This window comes from Heteronotia binoei, chromosome 5 (genome assembly GCF_032191835.1).
Source record: "Heteronotia binoei isolate CCM8104 ecotype False Entrance Well chromosome 5, APGP_CSIRO_Hbin_v1, whole genome shotgun sequence".
Classification (NCBI taxonomy): domain Eukaryota; kingdom Metazoa; phylum Chordata; class Lepidosauria; order Squamata; family Gekkonidae; genus Heteronotia; species Heteronotia binoei.
This window is the reverse complement of record NC_083227.1, coordinates 94,352,612-94,372,442: the sequence shown is the minus strand read 5'-3', so window position 1 is coordinate 94,372,442 and position 19,831 is coordinate 94,352,612. Positions and strand designations below refer to the sequence as shown.

The following is a 19,831-nucleotide window of genomic DNA, read 5'->3' as shown; positions in this document are numbered from 1 at the left end:
AAACACCTATAAACTATAACTATTTTTATTTCCAAATATATGTGAAACACGCCCCCCCCCCCACACACACAGAGACTCATATGGCTATAAGTAAGAGAATTACATGAAAGTTGCAGAGGGTTACAAAGGTGAACATAAAATTGAAACATATGTTAGGTAGGTGCATTATCTATGTATGGGAAAGACATATTTCAGATCTGATGACCAAGTGGATGGGAGACCCCCAGATCTGATGACTGCGGTTTATGTACAGATGAAAAGCAGAGCACATTCTAAACAGAGAAAAGAGAAATAGTGAACCAAAAGGAAAAACATCTTTTAAAAACTACCCCTTCACAGCTTTTTAGAAATACTGAAAGCATGCCTATTTCAAATAAACTTACATATCTCCACTGTGTCCTGCGTTAATGGTGGGGAAAGGATGATTTGAGATCTCCCTTTCCTAATTCTGAAGTCACCCAATGAAAATGAGTGTCAGTAGGCTCAGCAAAGACAAAAATACTGTTTATACAACATGTAATTAATTTAGGGTATTTGCAATACAAGACATAATGACGGCCACCAGCTATTAGCTGTGACAGTTTAATGGAACTCTGTGTTAATTGGCAGTCTACCTCTGAATATCAGTTGCTGAGGATGCACAGAAGAAAGACTTTCACAGCCCTGCTTGGCCAACTTCTGTCAAAATGCTGGATTACATGGACTCTGCTTAAGAAACAGTGCAGCTATTCTTAGGTTGGTATGAAGCAGAAAGGTAAACAATGAAGTATGATAGATTCAGGTGGGTAGCCATGTTGGTCTGATGCAGCAGAACAAAGTTTGAGTCCAGCTGGCACTTTAAAGACCAACAAAGTTTTATTCAAGGTGTGAGCTTTCATGTGTATGCACACTACTTCAGTATCTGTTTTAAAGGTGCCACTGGACTAGAACTTTGTTCCATTGAAGCATAAATCAGTGTAAGACAGACATAGCTTCTTTCAAAGCAGTAGTTCTCCCATTTTGACCCAAGCCTTCCTATTCTTCCTCACTGGCATCAAAGGACATGGCAAGCTACACATGCTCTATAGCTTCTCTCCTCTATCGCCCTCAAAACAATGCAGTGCAAACTGCGTTGGCTACATAACCTTAAGTAAAACATTTCTACTGTTTGCACATGGCCTACAAAGTCAAGTTTCAGAGACAACTCAACAGGCCCTTACCCAAGTACCAATAAATCTCAGTCATTTATTGTAAAGAACTTTGTGCCAGGTAGAGCAATAAACTTCATTATCAGTTAATAACTTCTAGTCAGGGCCTGGCTAAACATGATGGAATGGAGCCTGGAATTTTTTTTTTCAAAGCTCCTTACAGAAATAGGAAAAGCCTGGTATCATACAAAATCTAAACATCCAGTATTCAGCTGAAAACTGCTCCTGGCCATTATTGTCTATGAATGCAGAGTGGGGTATCTTTCTGTAGAAATCCTTGGCACTGAGAAAACCAGTTCAATTTTATACATATCTAAAATATAATAAATGTGTTAATCCATCACAAATGGTAATCTTCCCTAAGCCTTTAATATATAAAACTAACTCAATAAATAACTTCCATTCAAGTTATATTGCACATCCAACCCCCACAGTATACCTTATGTATAAATATATTATACACTGCTATCAGTAATCTGGCAAACATAAGTAATTCTGAGCTATAAATTATGAGGGAAAACTAAAAAAATCACTATCATAGTCTACCCCAGTTTGACACCTCCCCCCCCCCCCCAAAAAATAAAATTCTCAGTACCATCATTGGAAATCAAGATTGTACATTTAAAATAATTTAATCTTACCAGACAGGGCATCAAACCCGGGTTCTGCTATAAAAATTTCAGAGGCTTGGAAATCAAATAGATCACTGTTGAAATGAAGATGGCAACTGATACTAGACTGAGGCTTCATTTCTTCAATCACTTCAATTTGGGCAGGTGAACATTCCCCTAAAGAATATTGTGTAGGAATAAAACAGAAAAATAAACTTATCTAAGAATTAGCTGTGGTAAGCCAACTGCATGTTAAAATGTAATTTTTCATATGTTTTCCAAGTATTTGAACAAAAACTGATGACCAGGAAGACTTAACAGGTGACCGTTCCCACATACGATTTGAAATCATGTAACATGAAAGAGTGTACAACATTAATTAAGAGTGAATGAGGTATAAAGCGCTATTGGGGATGTGCCACATTGAACAACCAGAAATTTCTCTTCATTTAAATCTTGGTTCAAGGCCTTGTAACCTGGTAAGTCTAGTATATTGTGGAAGCCTTGCTAATGTGTATTCCAGAGGATGTCAAGAAGATAAATTATGCCATTTTTTACTGGATTGAAACAGGGCATTAGTTTCTGTGGAAATGTACTCAGTATATCAGAAACTGCTGAGCACTATTCAATGCATTGTTAAAAATACACTTACTTATTAGTCATTAAATATTTGTTAAACAGTGGTAGATATTCATGCTGCTGTATTAGAACCACTCCCAATGATAATTTTAAAACAAACAAGTTCTCAAACCAGACATAATAATGAATTAATACTTCTTTGGAAGAGGATGAAAAGAAATATGGTTGATAAAAATGAAGGCTGGCAGGCAGTGAACCAACTCTCTCAGACAGCCAAGGGCTATCTGTGCTGGAAAGAACAGGTGAATATGTTCATTCCCACTGAACATAAGGGACTGCTGAGCCAGGAACTGCACACATAAGATGTTCACAGGTTTGATTACTGTGATCTCCCTCTCTCCCTTTAATCAGTTTAGCTTCCACACATGTGGCCTACATTTGAAATGCTCAGCTTGGAGAAGAAAGATGATCCTCAATGAGATGAGCATCTGAACCAGCCATATATAGTAAAGTCCACTGACTTCTTTATTAAGCTTATATTCTGTTTCCTATTAAAACATTTAGAAAAGTTTAAAAAAGACTGGCTTTAATAATCTTGAGGTGGGATTATAGTTCAGGTACAGGCCTATGTTGATTCTAGAATAAATAGCCTGGTACTTATGTTCAGGCCTTGAATTCAGCAGGAACTCACAGGAAAGCAACTCCTGAACCTTTCTGATGGCCCCCTTCCACCCCCCCCGCCACCTACCTACCTTGTCCACTGAATAGTAGGTGCAGCTGCATAATGTAAACCTAATCCCCCTTCTCCATCTTTTAATGGACTATGTTTACTCTGGACCTGGTGCCAGGTTCCCTGGACTGAGTTATTATGGACTATGTATCTCAATAAACACATGCATCTGGCTATATTGGACTCTCAGCCTTACTTGAGTCTAATCTATGGCTCAATATGGATGTTTTACTCTGTGTGAAGCCAAGCGGCAACTACTGCAGTCAAGCTAAGGAGGTTTCCTTGCCTGTTCCTGCCATCACTGTGACTGGTTGCATCCCCCTGCATAGAAGGACCCCAGATCAGGCTTCCCCAAGAAGCTGTCCTGCCATGCAGAACACAACTGCACTCCTGTCCACTGAAGATAGCCTCTAAGAGCAGCCTTCACCAGAAGCCATGATGGAAGAGATCCTGTATCCATCTTGTTCCTGCTCAGCAGCCATGAGGACAGAGCAAGAGCAGCACATACTCTGGGTGTGTCAAGAGCAAATAGAGTAGCCCACAGCTGAACAAAAGAGCTTGCTACCCCGCCTGCACATAACAAAAAGACTGTCCTGCCAACCGTTAAGGAGAACACTAAACACAATGAAGAAGCTCCAGAGAGACAACATTGCCAACATCGTGTCATGCAGACCTTCCCCATTGTGTGTGCTATGGTGTTACAAATAGGAATCAATTTGAATTTCACCTAGATTTTTGTTTCAGCCAAGGAAAACAATGTAAGCCCATCAAGCCCCATTAATCCTTTTCCCCAACATTTGGGAGCCTGTCCCCTAATGATGTCAGGAGTCACATGTCCCTATGTCACAGATAGTGTCATAAGTCACCTGGGGTCAAAAATTCGGCTATATCTATACTGGCTTTGAGCCAGCCTGATGTGTGTCTTATAGTACCCCTAGCTTGTTGTTTGGGCCATCCCCAGAAACCTGATCACTTTAATTGACAAATTGAGCTGGTCATTGTTTGCTTCTCTCTTCCCCCACTTGCTACTGGAATCATCACTTCTGAAGAGTATGAGAGATAGAATGTCTGTGTTTCACCTTTGTGTTTCCCTATCCAATTATTCACCACAATATTTCTTAGGAACTGTGTTTGCTGTGTCCATTTTTTATTTTTGTATGAGTGAACTATTTTTCCAATAAATATTCATTTTACTATATTATCTCATTATTTGGTTTGGGAAGAACCACTCTGGAATACAAAGGTTGTTGACCCCGATAAGTTAGCCATCCTTGCCCACCTAAATAAATTCCCCTACTTCATTTGAGGGCAATTTGGTTTACAATAAGAATCCCTGGATTAGGAGAGTGAGCAGCCAGCCAGCCGCTAGGAGCTTTGCCACACCCCCAGCAGCCCTCATTAACCCCTGGATAAGCCCACACCCTTTCTTCACTTTTTATGTGCATTTGGGTGGTGGGTGGCTTGCTGGCCTTTTGACTGTGGGGGGGGGGCAGTCAAGGAGACCCTCAAGTAAGTGAGGCCTGCTTGAGCTGGCTGGATCTCTAGCCAGCCCAAGCAGGCCTTGCTCACATGGGGTTCTCCTTTCATGCATTGGATTGCTTTTGGCTGGTGGGGGAGCAGCGTATGCTAATGAGTTATGCTTCTAAGCTCCACCACCTATTTTTCTATAAATTTATTATTATTATTATTATTATTATTATTATTATTATTATTATTATTATTATTAAATTTTATTTATATCCCGCCCTCCCCGCCTAGGCAGGCTCAGGGCGGCTTGCTTATGACCCTTGCTTATGCTACTTTACTTTCCTGTACAAAATATGTGTGTCCCACTAAAGCTATGCAGTTTATCAGTTCAGTTAACTGAAACTCTAAAAGAATTCTTCAAACTCTTTCTATAATAAAACTCAGAATTCAATAAGTTATACAAAAGGTGTATTGATGGACATATAAGTTAATGTTATACAAAAATTCAATGGGGCTGTTAAAAAGTTTGGGTGAAACAGCTTGGACAAAACATGAAACCAAAATGAACAATCATACCTTTCATATTTTTGCTGTTGTGTCCAATTTTAACAATAACTTTTGAAGATGAGATACCCTCCAAGCTTGTTTTCATTCCACTTACATGTACTGCAACAATCCTCTGTGGTACATTAACCAACACCTTAATTAATAAGAAGAGATCAGAGCATCACTTACTGAAGACTGCAAAACAAAAGTTCATTTACACAGAATGATTTTGCTTGTAATCTTAAGCACATTTGTTTGGATACAAGACCCACTGACTGAAATTTGCTTCCATGGAGAGGATCAGTTTGCATAGTAACTACAAGATGAATATTTCCATCATGATAAAAAAAATGGCTCTCTCATAACATGTACTGCATTAACGTCATTTAAGAATTTCCCCCCAACACTCTGTCACAAAATGCTTTTGAAACCTCCTGAGTTTTAAAAGTGGGGACTGCTATTTGAGAAATACAAGAAGAAAGTCTTGTGAGATGTGTAGAGTTACATGCACATTTACTCTTGGCTGTGCTATAATCCATATGAATTCTAAATATATAACAGTGGTGCATTTAAGTAGATCAGCTATTTTAATTTTTAAGGCAATAGTTTATACACAAGCACTATAAGGATTATAAAGAAGAAAATGAAAAACAAATTGAAATAATGCCGTAAACAAAATACTGTTGAAATTAAACTCCCTATAACATCACTGAAATTTTGAAGTATACTGAAAAATTGTAGTATAGCTAGATCGTGACAAGCTAGATATTGTTTCATGAAGAAGAATAAAATGAGAGCCAAGCTAAATGTGACAGTGGCCATGGGTACCTCCCATGGTTATCAATGCCATTTTTTTTAAAAGTGTAATTTAAAAAAAAATTGCCATGAGGCCAGATCTGGATCGGCCATGTGGTAGCTTCTTTCCCATCTTTATGTGACTTTTCAGAAGCAAAAACAGCCCCCCTCCCCCCTACTATACGAGCCCCCCTGATCTGGACTAGGGCCCACAGCAAATCCTAATCCTATCCAAAGAGGTGTTCATCAAGGATGTGTTCTTGCACTACATCTATTAAATCTATACTTACATGACTTTATCCCAGGTCTACAGATTATATCTATTCATGCACCTGATGTGGAAATCTAACTGGTGCCTGCCCTATTGTATGTTGATAACCTTGTCCTGATATTAAGAACTCAGATTGGCCTAAAACATTCCATTAAAGCATTCATTGCCTACTGCAATGATGAACTAAATATATAAATGAGGATAAATCCAAAATTATGTCTTTTTACAAAACCAACAAGAAGGTCTAATAAAAGATGGAACATGCAAATTAAAGCAGGTCAATGAATTAATACACCTAGGAATTGTATTCCAGCCAAACCTATTATGGTTCAAGCACATTCAATATCTTAAATGGAAGACCGACCTAGCTCTACTGGCCTTGAAGAAGTTCTTCTACAACCAAGGAGCTCAATATGTGCCAGAACTCTTGAAAGCACACAAGACATTAATACTACCATGCATACTGCATGGCTCCCAGATCTGTTTCTTAGGTCCAATTGATCAACTTGAAAAACTCAAACAAGACTTCTTCTGTAAAATATTAACTTTACCATCATACATCACCTCTGCAGCATATAGCTTAAGCTAGACCTCCCAAAAATTTCAGCTCTGATTTGGAAGGCCATAGTCAGTTACAAATACTGACTGTCAAAAACTGAAAGTTTCCCAACCTTTGCCACATTGACCACACATGAATGATGCTGGTCTAAATGGAATGATGCTGTAGATGCGAAAACAAGCCAGCTGGGTTTATGGGAGACAGAGAGCCTAACCAAAAAACAGATGAACAATACTCACAGAGAAAATGCTCAGATATGATTGGAAATGCTTTTCTAAAGGATACTACATGAAAATGCTCCCCTCTTCATCTAGGAGTAAAATATTCCACCAAAATCTGACAATTCCAAAACTGAGGTGGTCATACACAACTGCATGTTGTAATGTGCTTCCAACTGTCCAGATGAAGGGCCATTTTCTCAAGACACCCTCAAACCAGTTTTATTGTGACTGCCCTTTGACAGAACTCGACTTACATCTCTTATTTTCTTCTACTGTTCAAAACATGAAACAGCAAGGGAAAGATTCCTTAAAAACCCTCTGAAATATTCATCTTTTCCTGATACTGTAAGATTAAGATTAGTTTTGAGCAGCCTCTGCCAACATTGCATTATAGATGTAGCATATTTTTGTTTTACAGTGTTTTTAAATTCTTAAAATGTTATGGTGTGTGCAGAAACAGCCCCCATACTATATGAACCCGCCTAATCTGGATTGGGGCGCCATGGCAATTTTTAAAAAAATTACAACTGCTTCTAAATGGCATCAGAATGTTTTAGTTTGGCTCTCAGCTATAGTTCATATATATTTAAAATTTGGCAACAACTGGGGATTGTGAAGAAATAATACAAAGAAGTAACAATTTGGAAATCCTACCTTGATTCTTTCCTGCCCAAATCTGCCTCCTTTCTCAGGGGTTTCAAGCAGGCAAATTCTCCCATGTTCCTTCTATTATGGATCATATTTCATTCTCTTCATGCAGGATTTTGAGAGGCTTTCCTTACAGTCATAATTTCCATGTGTCTGAGCAGTTCCTGAGGGGCTTTAGTAAACTAGCTGGCCATTGCTTGAATAATGAATACAGCAAAACCAGATCACTTTTCTGAGGGTAATCTGGTTTTGCTGCATTCATTATTCAAGCAATGGCCAGTTAGTTTACTAAAGCTAGTGTGTTTTACCCATGCAAACCAATGAAGTGCCCATGTAAGAACAAAGAAGCAAATAACAAATATGTTTATTCTGCTTTTAACTAGAATACAGAATGCTGAGTCTGCACCAGCCTCATTTTTGAGATTTTTCCCTTTCAGTAGCATAATGTAAAATACAGTATGGGATTTCTAAGTAGAACTATTTTAGAAACAACAGTGTTTATGATTAATATAATTTTCATTTAAACTACTCTCATAGCAAGTTTCAGATTTCTTTGCAAACCCAGAGGATATAATAAAAGAAAAGGGTTCTGTGGCATCACTGAAGCTGTGATCAGAAAGGAGTGCATGGGTAATCTGTGAATTCATCTCTTGATCACAGCAAGTGTCCACTTTGGATTTCAACAACACAAAGAATTCAGAAGTGTCTCACCTCTCTGTATGTCTTAAGCTGTCCAAGGATCTCATAATATATCGTAACTGTTCCAGAATTTCTTGCTACAGCTACTCCAGTCTTCGGGTCAATTTGAAGAACACCATTTAAAGAAGAATTCCACATTCCTAACAAACCTGTGGAGAAAAGGCTAACCATTTAAGTAGGCTGGACTAACCCATCTCATAATGCTTCAATCACCTTGAAATAATGAGTACAATGATTGCCTATACATAACGGTTGCTAACTATACGAAAAATAGCTAAGTTCTTCAGTACATTATTTATTTATTTGATTTCTATCCTGCTCTCCCCTGCAAGCAGGCTCAGGGCGGATTGCAACGGAAATACGAATAAAACCACATCATAAAACCATAAGCAGCTGAATCCAATTTTAAAACAGATGGCAAGCCAGTAATAATACATTGTGCTACTTGCACTGAAAGGCAGGTGGGCAGCGACATGATAATAGTCAAGTTACTACTGATGGAAATCATTGCCCTCTACACCATCAAATAAGTATGAGGGCAGTTGGGCAGGAAAGGCCAGAATGAATGGTCGCCTGCTGGTTAGCCAAAAACCTGGCAGAACATTACTATTAAATATTTTCTTTTAAAATTAGTATTATGAGCCAAGCCTGATACAAACTGAACAAGGGCAGAGTTATTGGCAGGGAGACACATTTTCCTCACATATACCAGTTTAATATTGAAAACAAGGGCAGATTTTCCTCCAATGAGGTACAATGGATTGTCAGGAAACCATACAAAAATCTGTGGGCACCTTAGCACCCACTGACCCCTTTTCAAGTGCCCACCAGGTATTTTTAGGCAGCAGGTGGAGCCAGGTAGGGCTTTTGTCCAGCAAGGTTTCTAATTGACATTTGGAGTCTGGATTGGCTGTGCAGTTTTAATGCTGCTTTGGCAGCTGCTGCCACCACTACACAAGGATCTGCATCGCTGAAGTTACTGAAGTTAAAGCTGTGGCAATCAATTTGTGGCTGGCTCCACCTCAGCAATAGCCATTCTGATGTTGTGCCCTCCATGCCTGAATGTGCACACAGGTTCAAAAAGGTTGAGGATTCTTGCTGTAGACTAGCCAGAGCAGTTCATTCCAGTCATTTACCCTCATTTTACCATACTTCTTCCTTCTTTGCTCTCCTTTCATCCTGGATCCTCAGAACCCCCACACTGCATCAGGCAAGCTTATATGTTTTATTTGCCCCCCCCCCTATTGTATATTTTTATTGCTTGGTGTTAAGTTGTCTGTTAAGGTTTGCTACATGTTTGTGTGTGAGAGTGCCTACAGTTCACTAAGTGGTTCCTGGTTTTCTTGATCTATTTTTTAAAATAAAGATTTAGACTTTGATTCTATTTTCTGCCTACTTTTTTTCTGGTAATCGCCATATTCCCATACTGAGGTGCCACTAGCCAAATTCTTGTCCTTGGAATACACAGACCATGGTCCCTAATTTAATTTTACTTGGATACACATGTGTGTGCTCTTGACATGCAAGGGGGATGCTTCAAACACAGAGGGGGTTGTATGTCAAATGTGTGTAGGCCATTTGGATAACACTCAAGTCCCATATCTATTTATCAAGTGCTTCGCAGAAAAATAGTAATGAAAGGAAGGATCTCAATCTGCAAAATACTTATCCCCTCTCCCTTTTTGACTGGAATTTCAATATCCAATCACAACATATACTTGGCAAAAGCTGTAACAAGATTACTCCAGTTGTCATCAGCTTTAAAACTATTGCTGCTGCTACTCAGCTGGGGACAGATTGATTTCTGGGCAACAAAGAGAATGAAGAAGAGTTTCATACTTTAAAATTTACACGGGAAAGTTCATGCATTTGCAATAAGTAACACACCCCCAGAAAACTGATAGCAAAGTCCTAACCATATTTCATATTGCCTGGGCACAGGAAAAAGTAGACAGGTTTAGTTCAAGACCGGTTTACTTAGGCTTATTTTAAGGCTTTCACAGAGGTGCAGATATAACAGTGCAAGCCTAAGCAGAGTTACACATTTCTAGGTCCACTGAAGTTGATGGAGTTAAAATGGTGTAACTCTGCATAGGACTGAACTGTAAATTGCTCCACACTCTGGCTGCTATGACACAGTAATGAGATTATGTGCAGGTTAACCTCCCTGAGTGGTTTCTCCAAACTAGCACAAACATCTGAGAGAAGAGGCTTGAACTCACAGAGACATTCTGTGGTGAGCCACGGAGTACAAACAGAATTGTCATGACAATAATTCCTTAATGCAGAGTAATGATTCCCATATGATGGTTGAAAGCTGATGACTGCCTCTGCAGTTCATATTTAGTCATGAAGTCAGGAACTTCATCTTGAGGAACTTCATTTTGATAGTAACATTTTGAGGTGGACTTAATGCTCAGATTTCACTTTTAATCAGAGGAAATTACCTGTATCTGCAATTTAAAACTTTATTGTTCTCCACCTTCACATCTGTAAGATTAATACGCTTAAGTCTAGTATTATTATGATTTCTGTTGTTTTTGTCACATGTGCATGCATTGCCAAGAGACTATCTTTCTCATCTATTGCATACTTGTATGAGTGTGGTCTTTACTCTTCGTACAACCTGAAGAAGATATCAAAATGATATCAAAACCTGAGTTTGTACCTAGGATCCTGTCATATCCTCCTATCAGGTATTTATACATTTCAGGTTTGTTTTGGTTTTTTCCTTTTCTGATGACCTCTTCCTTCTCTTTTGTTTATCATGTATTTGCCACATCATTTTTCAACAGGCTTGCTGACTTTTTTGTGCCGAGGAAATATAAAAGCAGGATATGGGTATAAAATTTTCTGGGAGTTTTATTTACTGTGCTTGCATGAATCCTATTTCTTGCCCCATGAAGCTATTTAGTGTGTTGCTAGTGGCCTGAATAATACTACATCTTAGTTTGTGTATACATGGTCTCCACTATTGCCTGCCAGGCTCAGGAGTAAGTGCAATGTGTTAGGTCCATGCCATCACCTCCACCACCAGCATGGCACCAATAAACCATTTATATAAAATAAAGAGCAACTTCAATGTGGCTCTTTGATAAAATATCCTTGGAAAAATAATTAATCTCACAACCTGCTTTGTATAAAACTTTGTAACTCTGTTTTTCCACATATAAATTATAAAGCACAATTATATGTAATGTATTTCATACATTATTTTTAGGATTAATAGAAACTACACCATTCAGAACAAATGGAAATGTGGATTGATATAAAGACAGAGCAACTGATTAAATCTGTTTATCTCATTAAGTAGAATAGGGACTGACATATGATAGTGAGTAACATAATGAATAATGTATTCCGTTGTTTTGAAGATGTGTCACATGTACAACAGAATAACGTTTCCATAGCAATTTAGTGTTGAGAGTCTCTTGTCTTCTTCTTAATGCCAGCTCTGATTCACTGCTTTCTTACCTTCTTGGTTTACCAGTGAAGAACTGAAGCAGATGACATCACCTACAACAATGTCTCTGAGTTCAGGGTAGATTACGTGTTGAACAAGAAGGGGCACATAATCTGCAATACTGCTGTGCTCTGTATCCCAAACCATAAGCAATGTTAATCCTACATTCATTGTTCGGATTATCAGTGTGCTGTTGGACACTCCTTTCCCAACCTGTACAAAGTCATCTCTGTAGAAAACAATAGTGAAGAAGAGATAAAGTCTGAGTCAAGTGGCATCTTTCAGATCAACACAGTTTTATTAAAGGTATGAGCTTTTCTGTGCACGCTCACTTCCTCAGATATGGAATTTACCACTCTGTACATATAAGGTAGAGGTTGAACAGTAAATTAGCATACAACAGTTCGCTAATGTTTTAACAGATTCAAACATGAATAGCAAGCTAAGTTTATAAAGTCACCATTGTTTGGATTTAATTCTGGGGGGAAAATGGTGGAGTAAATAAATGTCAAAATTGGAGACAGATGTGTACATTCTTAATTGTGGAATGCTAAGAGTTATTGACTGAGACCTTGTTACAGTCCATCTGTCTCCCATCAACCATGGAGGTAACTAACAGCAGCTTTTTCTTTGAGGTGGGATGATCTGTAGTACAGTGTTATGTTTCCTCTGTTACCAGATGAGAGAAATGCATTTTAATATACCATTCCAATATTCATTGCAATACATTACAATCACTGTTCTAAACTACTATTCCAAATAAGAAATACGCTAACATAAAGAGGATATATAGCCCTTCTAAAATCCAAAATCATCTTCTTGGTAACGCATAGCTCGGGGGTGTCAAACATGCAGTTTAGGGGCCAATTCAGGCCCCCGGAGGGCTCTTATCAGGCCCCCAAGCAACTGGCTGTTATCTGCTTCCTTCTCCCTATATTTTGCTTCCTTCTGCATAACAGTTTGCTTTGCAAGGCTTGCACAATTGCGCAGGAGCTACAGATCAAAACATCTATTTTCTCCATTGGCTGAGGCTCCTCCCTTGGGGAGGAAGGTAGGAGAGGTATAGCTTTCTTTGCCAGGATCTCTCAGTTGCACAGCAGAGCTACTGAGCCAAGCCCCTCTTCCTTCTATTGGCTTAGCCTCCCCACCCCCTGCTGCCTCAGTAAAGAAGGAAAGAGCCAGAGCTTCCTTTGCCCAGTTCCCTAGTTCCCATGGGAGAAATACAAAAAAAGCACCTTTGAGACCAATGAGTGCCAACGTTTTAGGCATGTTTTAAGTTTTTTTTAAAAAAAATACGTTTGTGTTCATTATAACTCTGCTACCTAATCTTAAATAGGTACACACATGGCCCAGCCCAATATGGATCGCCCCAACCCCTCATGTCCAATACAACAAGGTCTTATTTATGTCTGATCTGGCCCTCATAACAAATAAGTTTGACACTCCTGGTATAACTCTTCTTCAGCTGTAAGGACTAAATTAATTTAGCATAATGTAGTGAGATAAGAAACCAATATTCCTGCTAAATCTTGGTGGTAGTGGTGTTGCAATTCAGCAGTTTCCCTTTTTTAGTCTGTTCCTGAATTTCTTTTGTAATAAAGCAGCTACTTTGAGGTCACCCATTGAATGTCTTAGAAGGTTGAAGTGTTCTATAGGTTTATTGGCCTTGTGATTCTTGATGTCAAGATCAAAAATTTGTTGCAGCCAACGAAATAGGCCATTTTATATTGTCCCTGAGTGTCACAAGCCCAGGAAAGTCAAAGTTGGTAGGGCAATATATTGGCCATGTCACTTATGCATAATAAAGAAAAAGATGTTTCAATAACATCAAAATAATAGAAGCAGAACCTGTAGTTTTAAAAAAATTAATGCAGTCATTCTGGGGGTTGCTAGGCAACCACAATAGTATTGCTAGCCTTCAGGCCTTGCTTTCTGCCAACAGACGGCAGGGACAGTGTCCTTTCCAATGCTATTTTGGCCTTTTGAGAGAGACTCATAATGGCCAGCCATGGCAGCAACCATCAGGTGACTTGATATACTGTGTCTTGCATGATTCAATCAGGACTAGCTGCTTACTTCTGTTCAGCAGTCTCCTCATAAAAGCCAGAATGGTATGAAGTGTCAGACTGGGATCTGGGAGACTCTGGATGACTTTCTGCCACTAACACATTCTTAGCCTAATCTATCTCATGAGCCTGTTCTGAGGATATAATGGAGGAGAAGGGAATGATGGTAAGCTTCTTTGGGTCCCTGTTGTGGAATAAGGTGGGATATAAATGAAGTAAATAAATAATAAAGCTGATGTTGGGGGCAGATAACAGGTAGTTTGGTTGGTGGGTAAGAAACAGAGAAAGGAGTCTGGAATGGGAGGATACAGGAGTTGTAAAAAAAGGAAATAGTGGGGGGATAGGAAAGTGCCCCTCCCCACAAGTCTTTGTGTGTTCCTTGCCATGCACTTGGGCCTGTCCCACCAACCAGCTCTGTACAACTTGGCCATAGTTTCTCCCAAGTAGAGGCACGGGGGACAGAAGGAGGAAAAAACTGAAGGTGGGGGTGGTGGATGGTAAGGAGACAAAAAAGAAAATGAGATGCCACTCCACAAGTCCTTGCGGGTTCCCCATTTATATAGCTCTAATTCTGAATCAAATATTCATTTTAAAATGTTGTAACAAGAACTCAAACATATTTGAACATAAGAGAAGTCACGCTGGATCAGGCCACTGGCCCATTCAGTCCAACACTCTGTGTCACACAGTGGTCAAAAAACCCAGGTGCTATCAGGAGGTCCACCAGTGGTGCCACGACACCAGAAGCCCTCCCAGTTGCCCCCCCTCCAAGCACCAAGAATACAGAGCACCACTGCCCCAGACAGTTACAACAATATGCTATGGCTAATAGCCACTGATGGACCTCTGCTCCATGTTTATCCAATCCCCTCTTGAAACTGGCTAAGCTTGTAGTTGCCTCCACCTTCTGTGGCAGTGAATTCCATGTGTTAATCACCTTTTGGGTGATGAAGTACTTCCTTTTATCCATTCTAACATGACTGCTCAGCAATTTCATTGAGTGTCCACGAGTTTTGTTTCTACTCTGCTCTGGTTTCTGGTTTCCAGCAGTGGGCAAACCCTCAAACTCAACTTATAGTTGAGACACATGCACCAAAATCTTCATATGATTAAGAACTTCAAAACATATTGATTCACCAACATTGCCCACAGAGTGGGAAGAAAGGGCAAGATTCTATTGAATCCCTATTACTCATATGTATTCAAGGAGTTTGTTCATTAAATGTGCTATTGTACTGTTTTCTCTGCTGCCTGGAGTGGCACTTACTGTGCTTAGGAGAAAGTTTGTGCCACACTGTTTCTTAAGCAGACAAAATAACTTGAATAGATATGGTCCAGCACAATGTTTCAAACGAATTATGTGTGTGTGAAGTGATTTCAAGTTGCTTTCGACTTATGGCAACACCAGGGCTTTTTTTTGTAGCAGGAACTTCTTTGCATATTAGGCCACTCACCCCTGAAGTAGGCAATCCTCCAAGAGCTCACAGTAGGCCCTGTAAGAAGAGCCCTGTAAGCTCTTGGAGGATTGGCTACATCAGGGGTGTGTGGCCTAATATGCAAAGGAGTTCCTGCTACAAAAAAAGCATTGGGCAACACTATGCATTAATGTTCTCCAAAATGTTCTGTCATTAACAAACTTGCACAGATCTTACAAAATGAGGGCTGTGGTTTCTTTGATTGAGTCAATCCACCTCATGCCAACGTGGATCTTCCTCTTTTCCTGCAGCTGAATTCCCCTACCATTGTCTTTTCCAGCAACTGAATTATAACTTAGACTTACTTATTTAATAGCTTTAAGGAAATTGTTCTCTTTTAAAATTCACTTTCCTTACACCCCAAATTTCTCCCCAAGGCAGCTTATATCATTCTTCTGTCCTCCATTTTATCCTCACAAAAGCCCTGTTAGGCTGACAGTGTATGATTGGCCTGAGGTCAAACCAGCAAGCTTCCATGACAGAGTGGGGATTCAAATCTGGGTCTTCCAGAGCCCAGTCTGACACTTTAACCACTACATCACACTGCCTCTCAACTTGGTACAGAAATCAGTCAAACTCCTTTTCCTTTTCCATCATCTATAGTGACTGGAGTAATAGAAGTTAGACTAGAATGGGGGGGGGGGGTGTTAATATGGATTCAAATTCCCAACCTGCCATGAAGCCTGCCTTGGACTACTCATAATCTCTTAACCTAATCTCTTTCACAGGGTTATGAGAATATAAGAGGAAGTGATGCACAACCCTCAGAGTTCCCTGGGGAAAGGATGAGGGAAATGTGACTAAATACTGATACTTAGACAAATATGGAGAGAACAGCATGAAGCTTCTTCCATAGGGCCACATCACCCCCACTAGCTTTATGCCACATCCTTCAGTTTTTCAGTTCTGTTAATACTCAACTGCCCCAAAGGGGACACCAGTTGCTGAAGCACTGTACCTCATATAAAAGCACATACTGCACATACTTATAGCTCCTACAATACTTAATTCTAGCTACTAAGAATTACCTGTTTGTTGCAAAGCTGACAACAGAATTTTGTGAGTGGAAGATATCTCCAGAATTATCATGGAAGTGGATGGTCAAAGTCATGGTTGTTCCCAATGGTAAGGCCTCTAATACCTCATTGGTTTTTGTGTGGAGAACTGGACTCATGGATATTCTAAGGTAGGAAACAGGAGCCACCTGTATGGTATGACCAAGAGAAAACAGAATTTGAAATGATTTTTCTAGTTGCCTAACATGAATCCTATTGCTTGCCTCCAAACAGAATCCCCGGGCACCATCTCAAGCTTCCTTAAGCTACATGTACAGCCCACTTCTATCTGTCAGCAGCCATAAACAGGAAAAAAACAAAACAAAAACAAGCCTATGTCAAGCCCGCCACACTCCTAAATAAGGATCAGTCATTTTCTTCTGTCCAGCTGCTTCACTGAATGCGGAACTTCTGAAAGTTACACAACAATCTTTTAAAATCCTCTCAGTCATCTTCTTTTGCTTTTCAACTCAGTAGTGGATGAAAACTGGAGGGTAACAACAGAAAACCCCAAAATGAAAATAAAAGGCACAAAAATAAGTGCAGAAATCAGGGAGTCAAACTGAAGTAGCATGGGGCCAGAAACCTTGCCCCTAAAAAAAAAAAAACATAGAAAAGCCCAGCTGGGCAGCATGCATCCATGTATCACACTAAACTGAAGTTTACTCAAAAGCATGGCTTATAAACTGCGGAAAGTAAAAAATTCAGCTGTCACGTGATTTATTTGAAGCTGATGCTGAATATGTTAGCTAAATAACACTGTTATATGACAGTGTTATATTTCACATAAAGATATCTGAAAACAGGAATAAAAAGAAAAGACTACTTTAGAAGGACAGGTTCCCTTAATCCTTAGATTCCAGACACAGGGTTAGATTAATCCTACAGGGAACTGATTTTAAATCAACATCTGTCTTAGGCCTGTTGAACTTTTGATTGCCTGAGCTGAAGGACTCTGCCAGGGCTCAGTAAATCTTTCATTGTGCTGTCTGCTTGTGACTGCGAAAACAAATGGATTGCCAAGCACCTGGGAAGTGACAGTACATTGCTGTTGGCTGCACTTGGTGCTAAGGGTCAGGCAGCATAGGCCTGATATACCTGCTTCACGCTTCTGTGTTTCATCCTTTTAGTCAAGTATTACCTTTCAAAAAGTCAACATGGGCCTGCAGCACTATTAACAAAAATTACTTTAGAGTCTTAGACTATCAAAAAGGGAGAGAGAAATTGAACCATTTCATATTGCTTAGGGGGAAAAAACGGAGATAACACAAAAAGGAAAAATATTTTTATTGGTACAACAGCAGCATGGTAAATTCTCTCCCTCTCTATAATCTACCTTGTAACAAAGTCCTTTTCTTTTTCTGCTCTAAGAGGGTCTGATAGAGTTTTATGTTACATGTCAAAACTCTAAAAAGAAAGGATAGATTTGCCTAAAGCACTCAACATCTTTAGAGGCTTTAAAATGTAGCTAAATATTGGGATATATAGCTTTTTGCACTACTCGTACATATTTTAGCTGAACTATTAGTATCTGCCTCCTTTCTCCCAAGATGCATAGTTCCATTTCTAGAGCATTCTGAAATTTGTGTTAATATAACTTTGAAAACCAAAGAAAGCAAGTGACAAGTCTTATGTTGCTGCACAGTTAGCTTTTTTTTTAAAGCAAGCACGTTTTGGAAATCCTCTCAGCCTCTCAACTTCTGGGGGCAGAGGTTGCATATGCCTCTTACCAAGATACAGACAGTATTTTGTTCTAAATATTATATCAAGAGCCTTCCCTTCCCTCTTGCCTGTTCCCCAGGCCCTGCTCCTTCCTCTTGCTGTTCTAGGTTGCCTGGCCTCCCCCAAGTCTGGGGTTGACCTTGCTTTCTGACTATGCCACCCCTCTCCTCCCCCCACTCCTGGTCTTGTCCTCAACTGTACTGGAGTAATCTGCCTAGGTTCCAGACACCTCCCTCTCCCAGCCTTATTTATATGGGTGAGTCAGCCCCCTGGCTTCCCTCAGCTTGAGCATCTGTGTGTGTGTGGGGGGGGGGGGGGGTTGAGTTGGGGATGGGTGTAGGCTCCCGATAATGAGTTTCCAAACTTCTAACAGTTCAGGCACACATTTTCTGAGTTACAGTTATACATATACTTCTGTCCACAATGCTTTTTAAAAATTTATTTATTTTTATTTATTTATTTACCTTAAATTTGTATGCCGCCCACTCCACACACAGACTCTGGGCAGCTCACAATCATAACACAACAATAACAATACCTTATGATTTTAAAAGCAGAAACACACATAAACGATTTATAAATTCAAAACTTAAAAATGGTGCTATAAAATTTCTTACAAAGGCGGTCTAGCTTTATTATAGTTCTTAATTCTTTGCATTGCTCTATTAGGGGTCTGATCGATGGATGGTAACATTCAGCGACTTACTAGTGGCAGCTCCTCATGCATTAGTTACTGTAGGCCTGCCTGAAAAGATCAGTTTTATAGGCCCTGCGGAATTGGGAGAGATCCCGCAGGGCTCTCGTGGCCTCTGGAAGTGCATTCCATAAATTAGGTGCTGCCACAGAGAAGGCCCTCGCCTGTGTAGAGCATAATCTGGCCTCCCTTGGCCCTGGGATGGATAACAGATGTTGACTTTCTGAACTCAGTGCTCTCTGGGGTATATGTGAGGAAAGGCAGTTCCTTAGATAGACAGGTCCTTGGCCATATAGGGCTTTAAAGGTCAATACCAATACTTTGAAGCGGATTCGGTACACAATAGGCAGCCAGTGCAGCTCTTTCAGCACCGTTTGAATGTGCTCCCATCGAGGGAGCCCCATTAACAACCACGCTGCAGCGTTCTGCACTAGCTGCAGTTTCCAAGTCAGAGTCAAAGGTAGCCCCATATAGAGGGCATTACAGTAGTCTATCCTCGAGGTGACCGTAGCATGGATCATCATTGCTAAGTCACACTGTTTCAGGAAAAGGGGTCAACTGTCATACTTGCCGCAGATGAAAAAAGGCAGATTTGGCAGTGGCTGCCACCTGGGCCTCCATAGTAAGAGAGGGCTCCAGAAGCACTCCCAAGCTCCTTACCTTGGGGGCTGGTATCAATGGTGCACCGTCAAAGGCCAGCAAGAGAATCTCCTTTCCTGGACCACTGCAACTCAGATACAGAACGTCCATATTCCTTGGATTCAGCTTCAATCGACTCAGCCTGAGCCAGGATGTCACAGCTTGTATGCCAGGTCTAAGTTATCTGAGGTGGAGCTAGACCGGCCACCCATCAACAGATAGAGCTGGGTGTCATCCACATATTGATGGCACCCAAGCCCGTATCTCCTGACAATCTGGGCAAGGGGGCGCATATAGATGTTAAATAACATCAGGGATAGAACCGCCCCTTGCGGCACACCACATATAAGTCGGTGTCTCTGGGACGATTCCTCCCCTATCACCACCCTTTGTCCCCGACCTTG

General features: G+C 40.2%; 1 protein-coding gene across 1 annotated transcript in view; it reads right to left on the bottom strand.

The window, feature by feature from the left end:
• The window catches only part of NUP210 (nucleoporin 210), a 155,498-nt gene that overhangs the window by 11,477 nt on the left and 124,190 nt on the right, over positions 1–19,831 (bottom strand). Inside the window, exons 31-35 of the mRNA XM_060239833.1 lie at positions 16,346–16,521; positions 11,788–12,005; positions 8,326–8,462; positions 5,151–5,274; positions 1,829–1,975 (exon numbers count right to left, since the gene is read on the bottom strand). Coding sequence (XP_060095816.1) covers positions 1,829–1,975; positions 5,151–5,274; positions 8,326–8,462; positions 11,788–12,005; positions 16,346–16,521 — 802 coding nt within the window. The remainder of the gene's footprint in view (positions 1–1,828; positions 1,976–5,150; positions 5,275–8,325; positions 8,463–11,787; positions 12,006–16,345; positions 16,522–19,831) is intronic.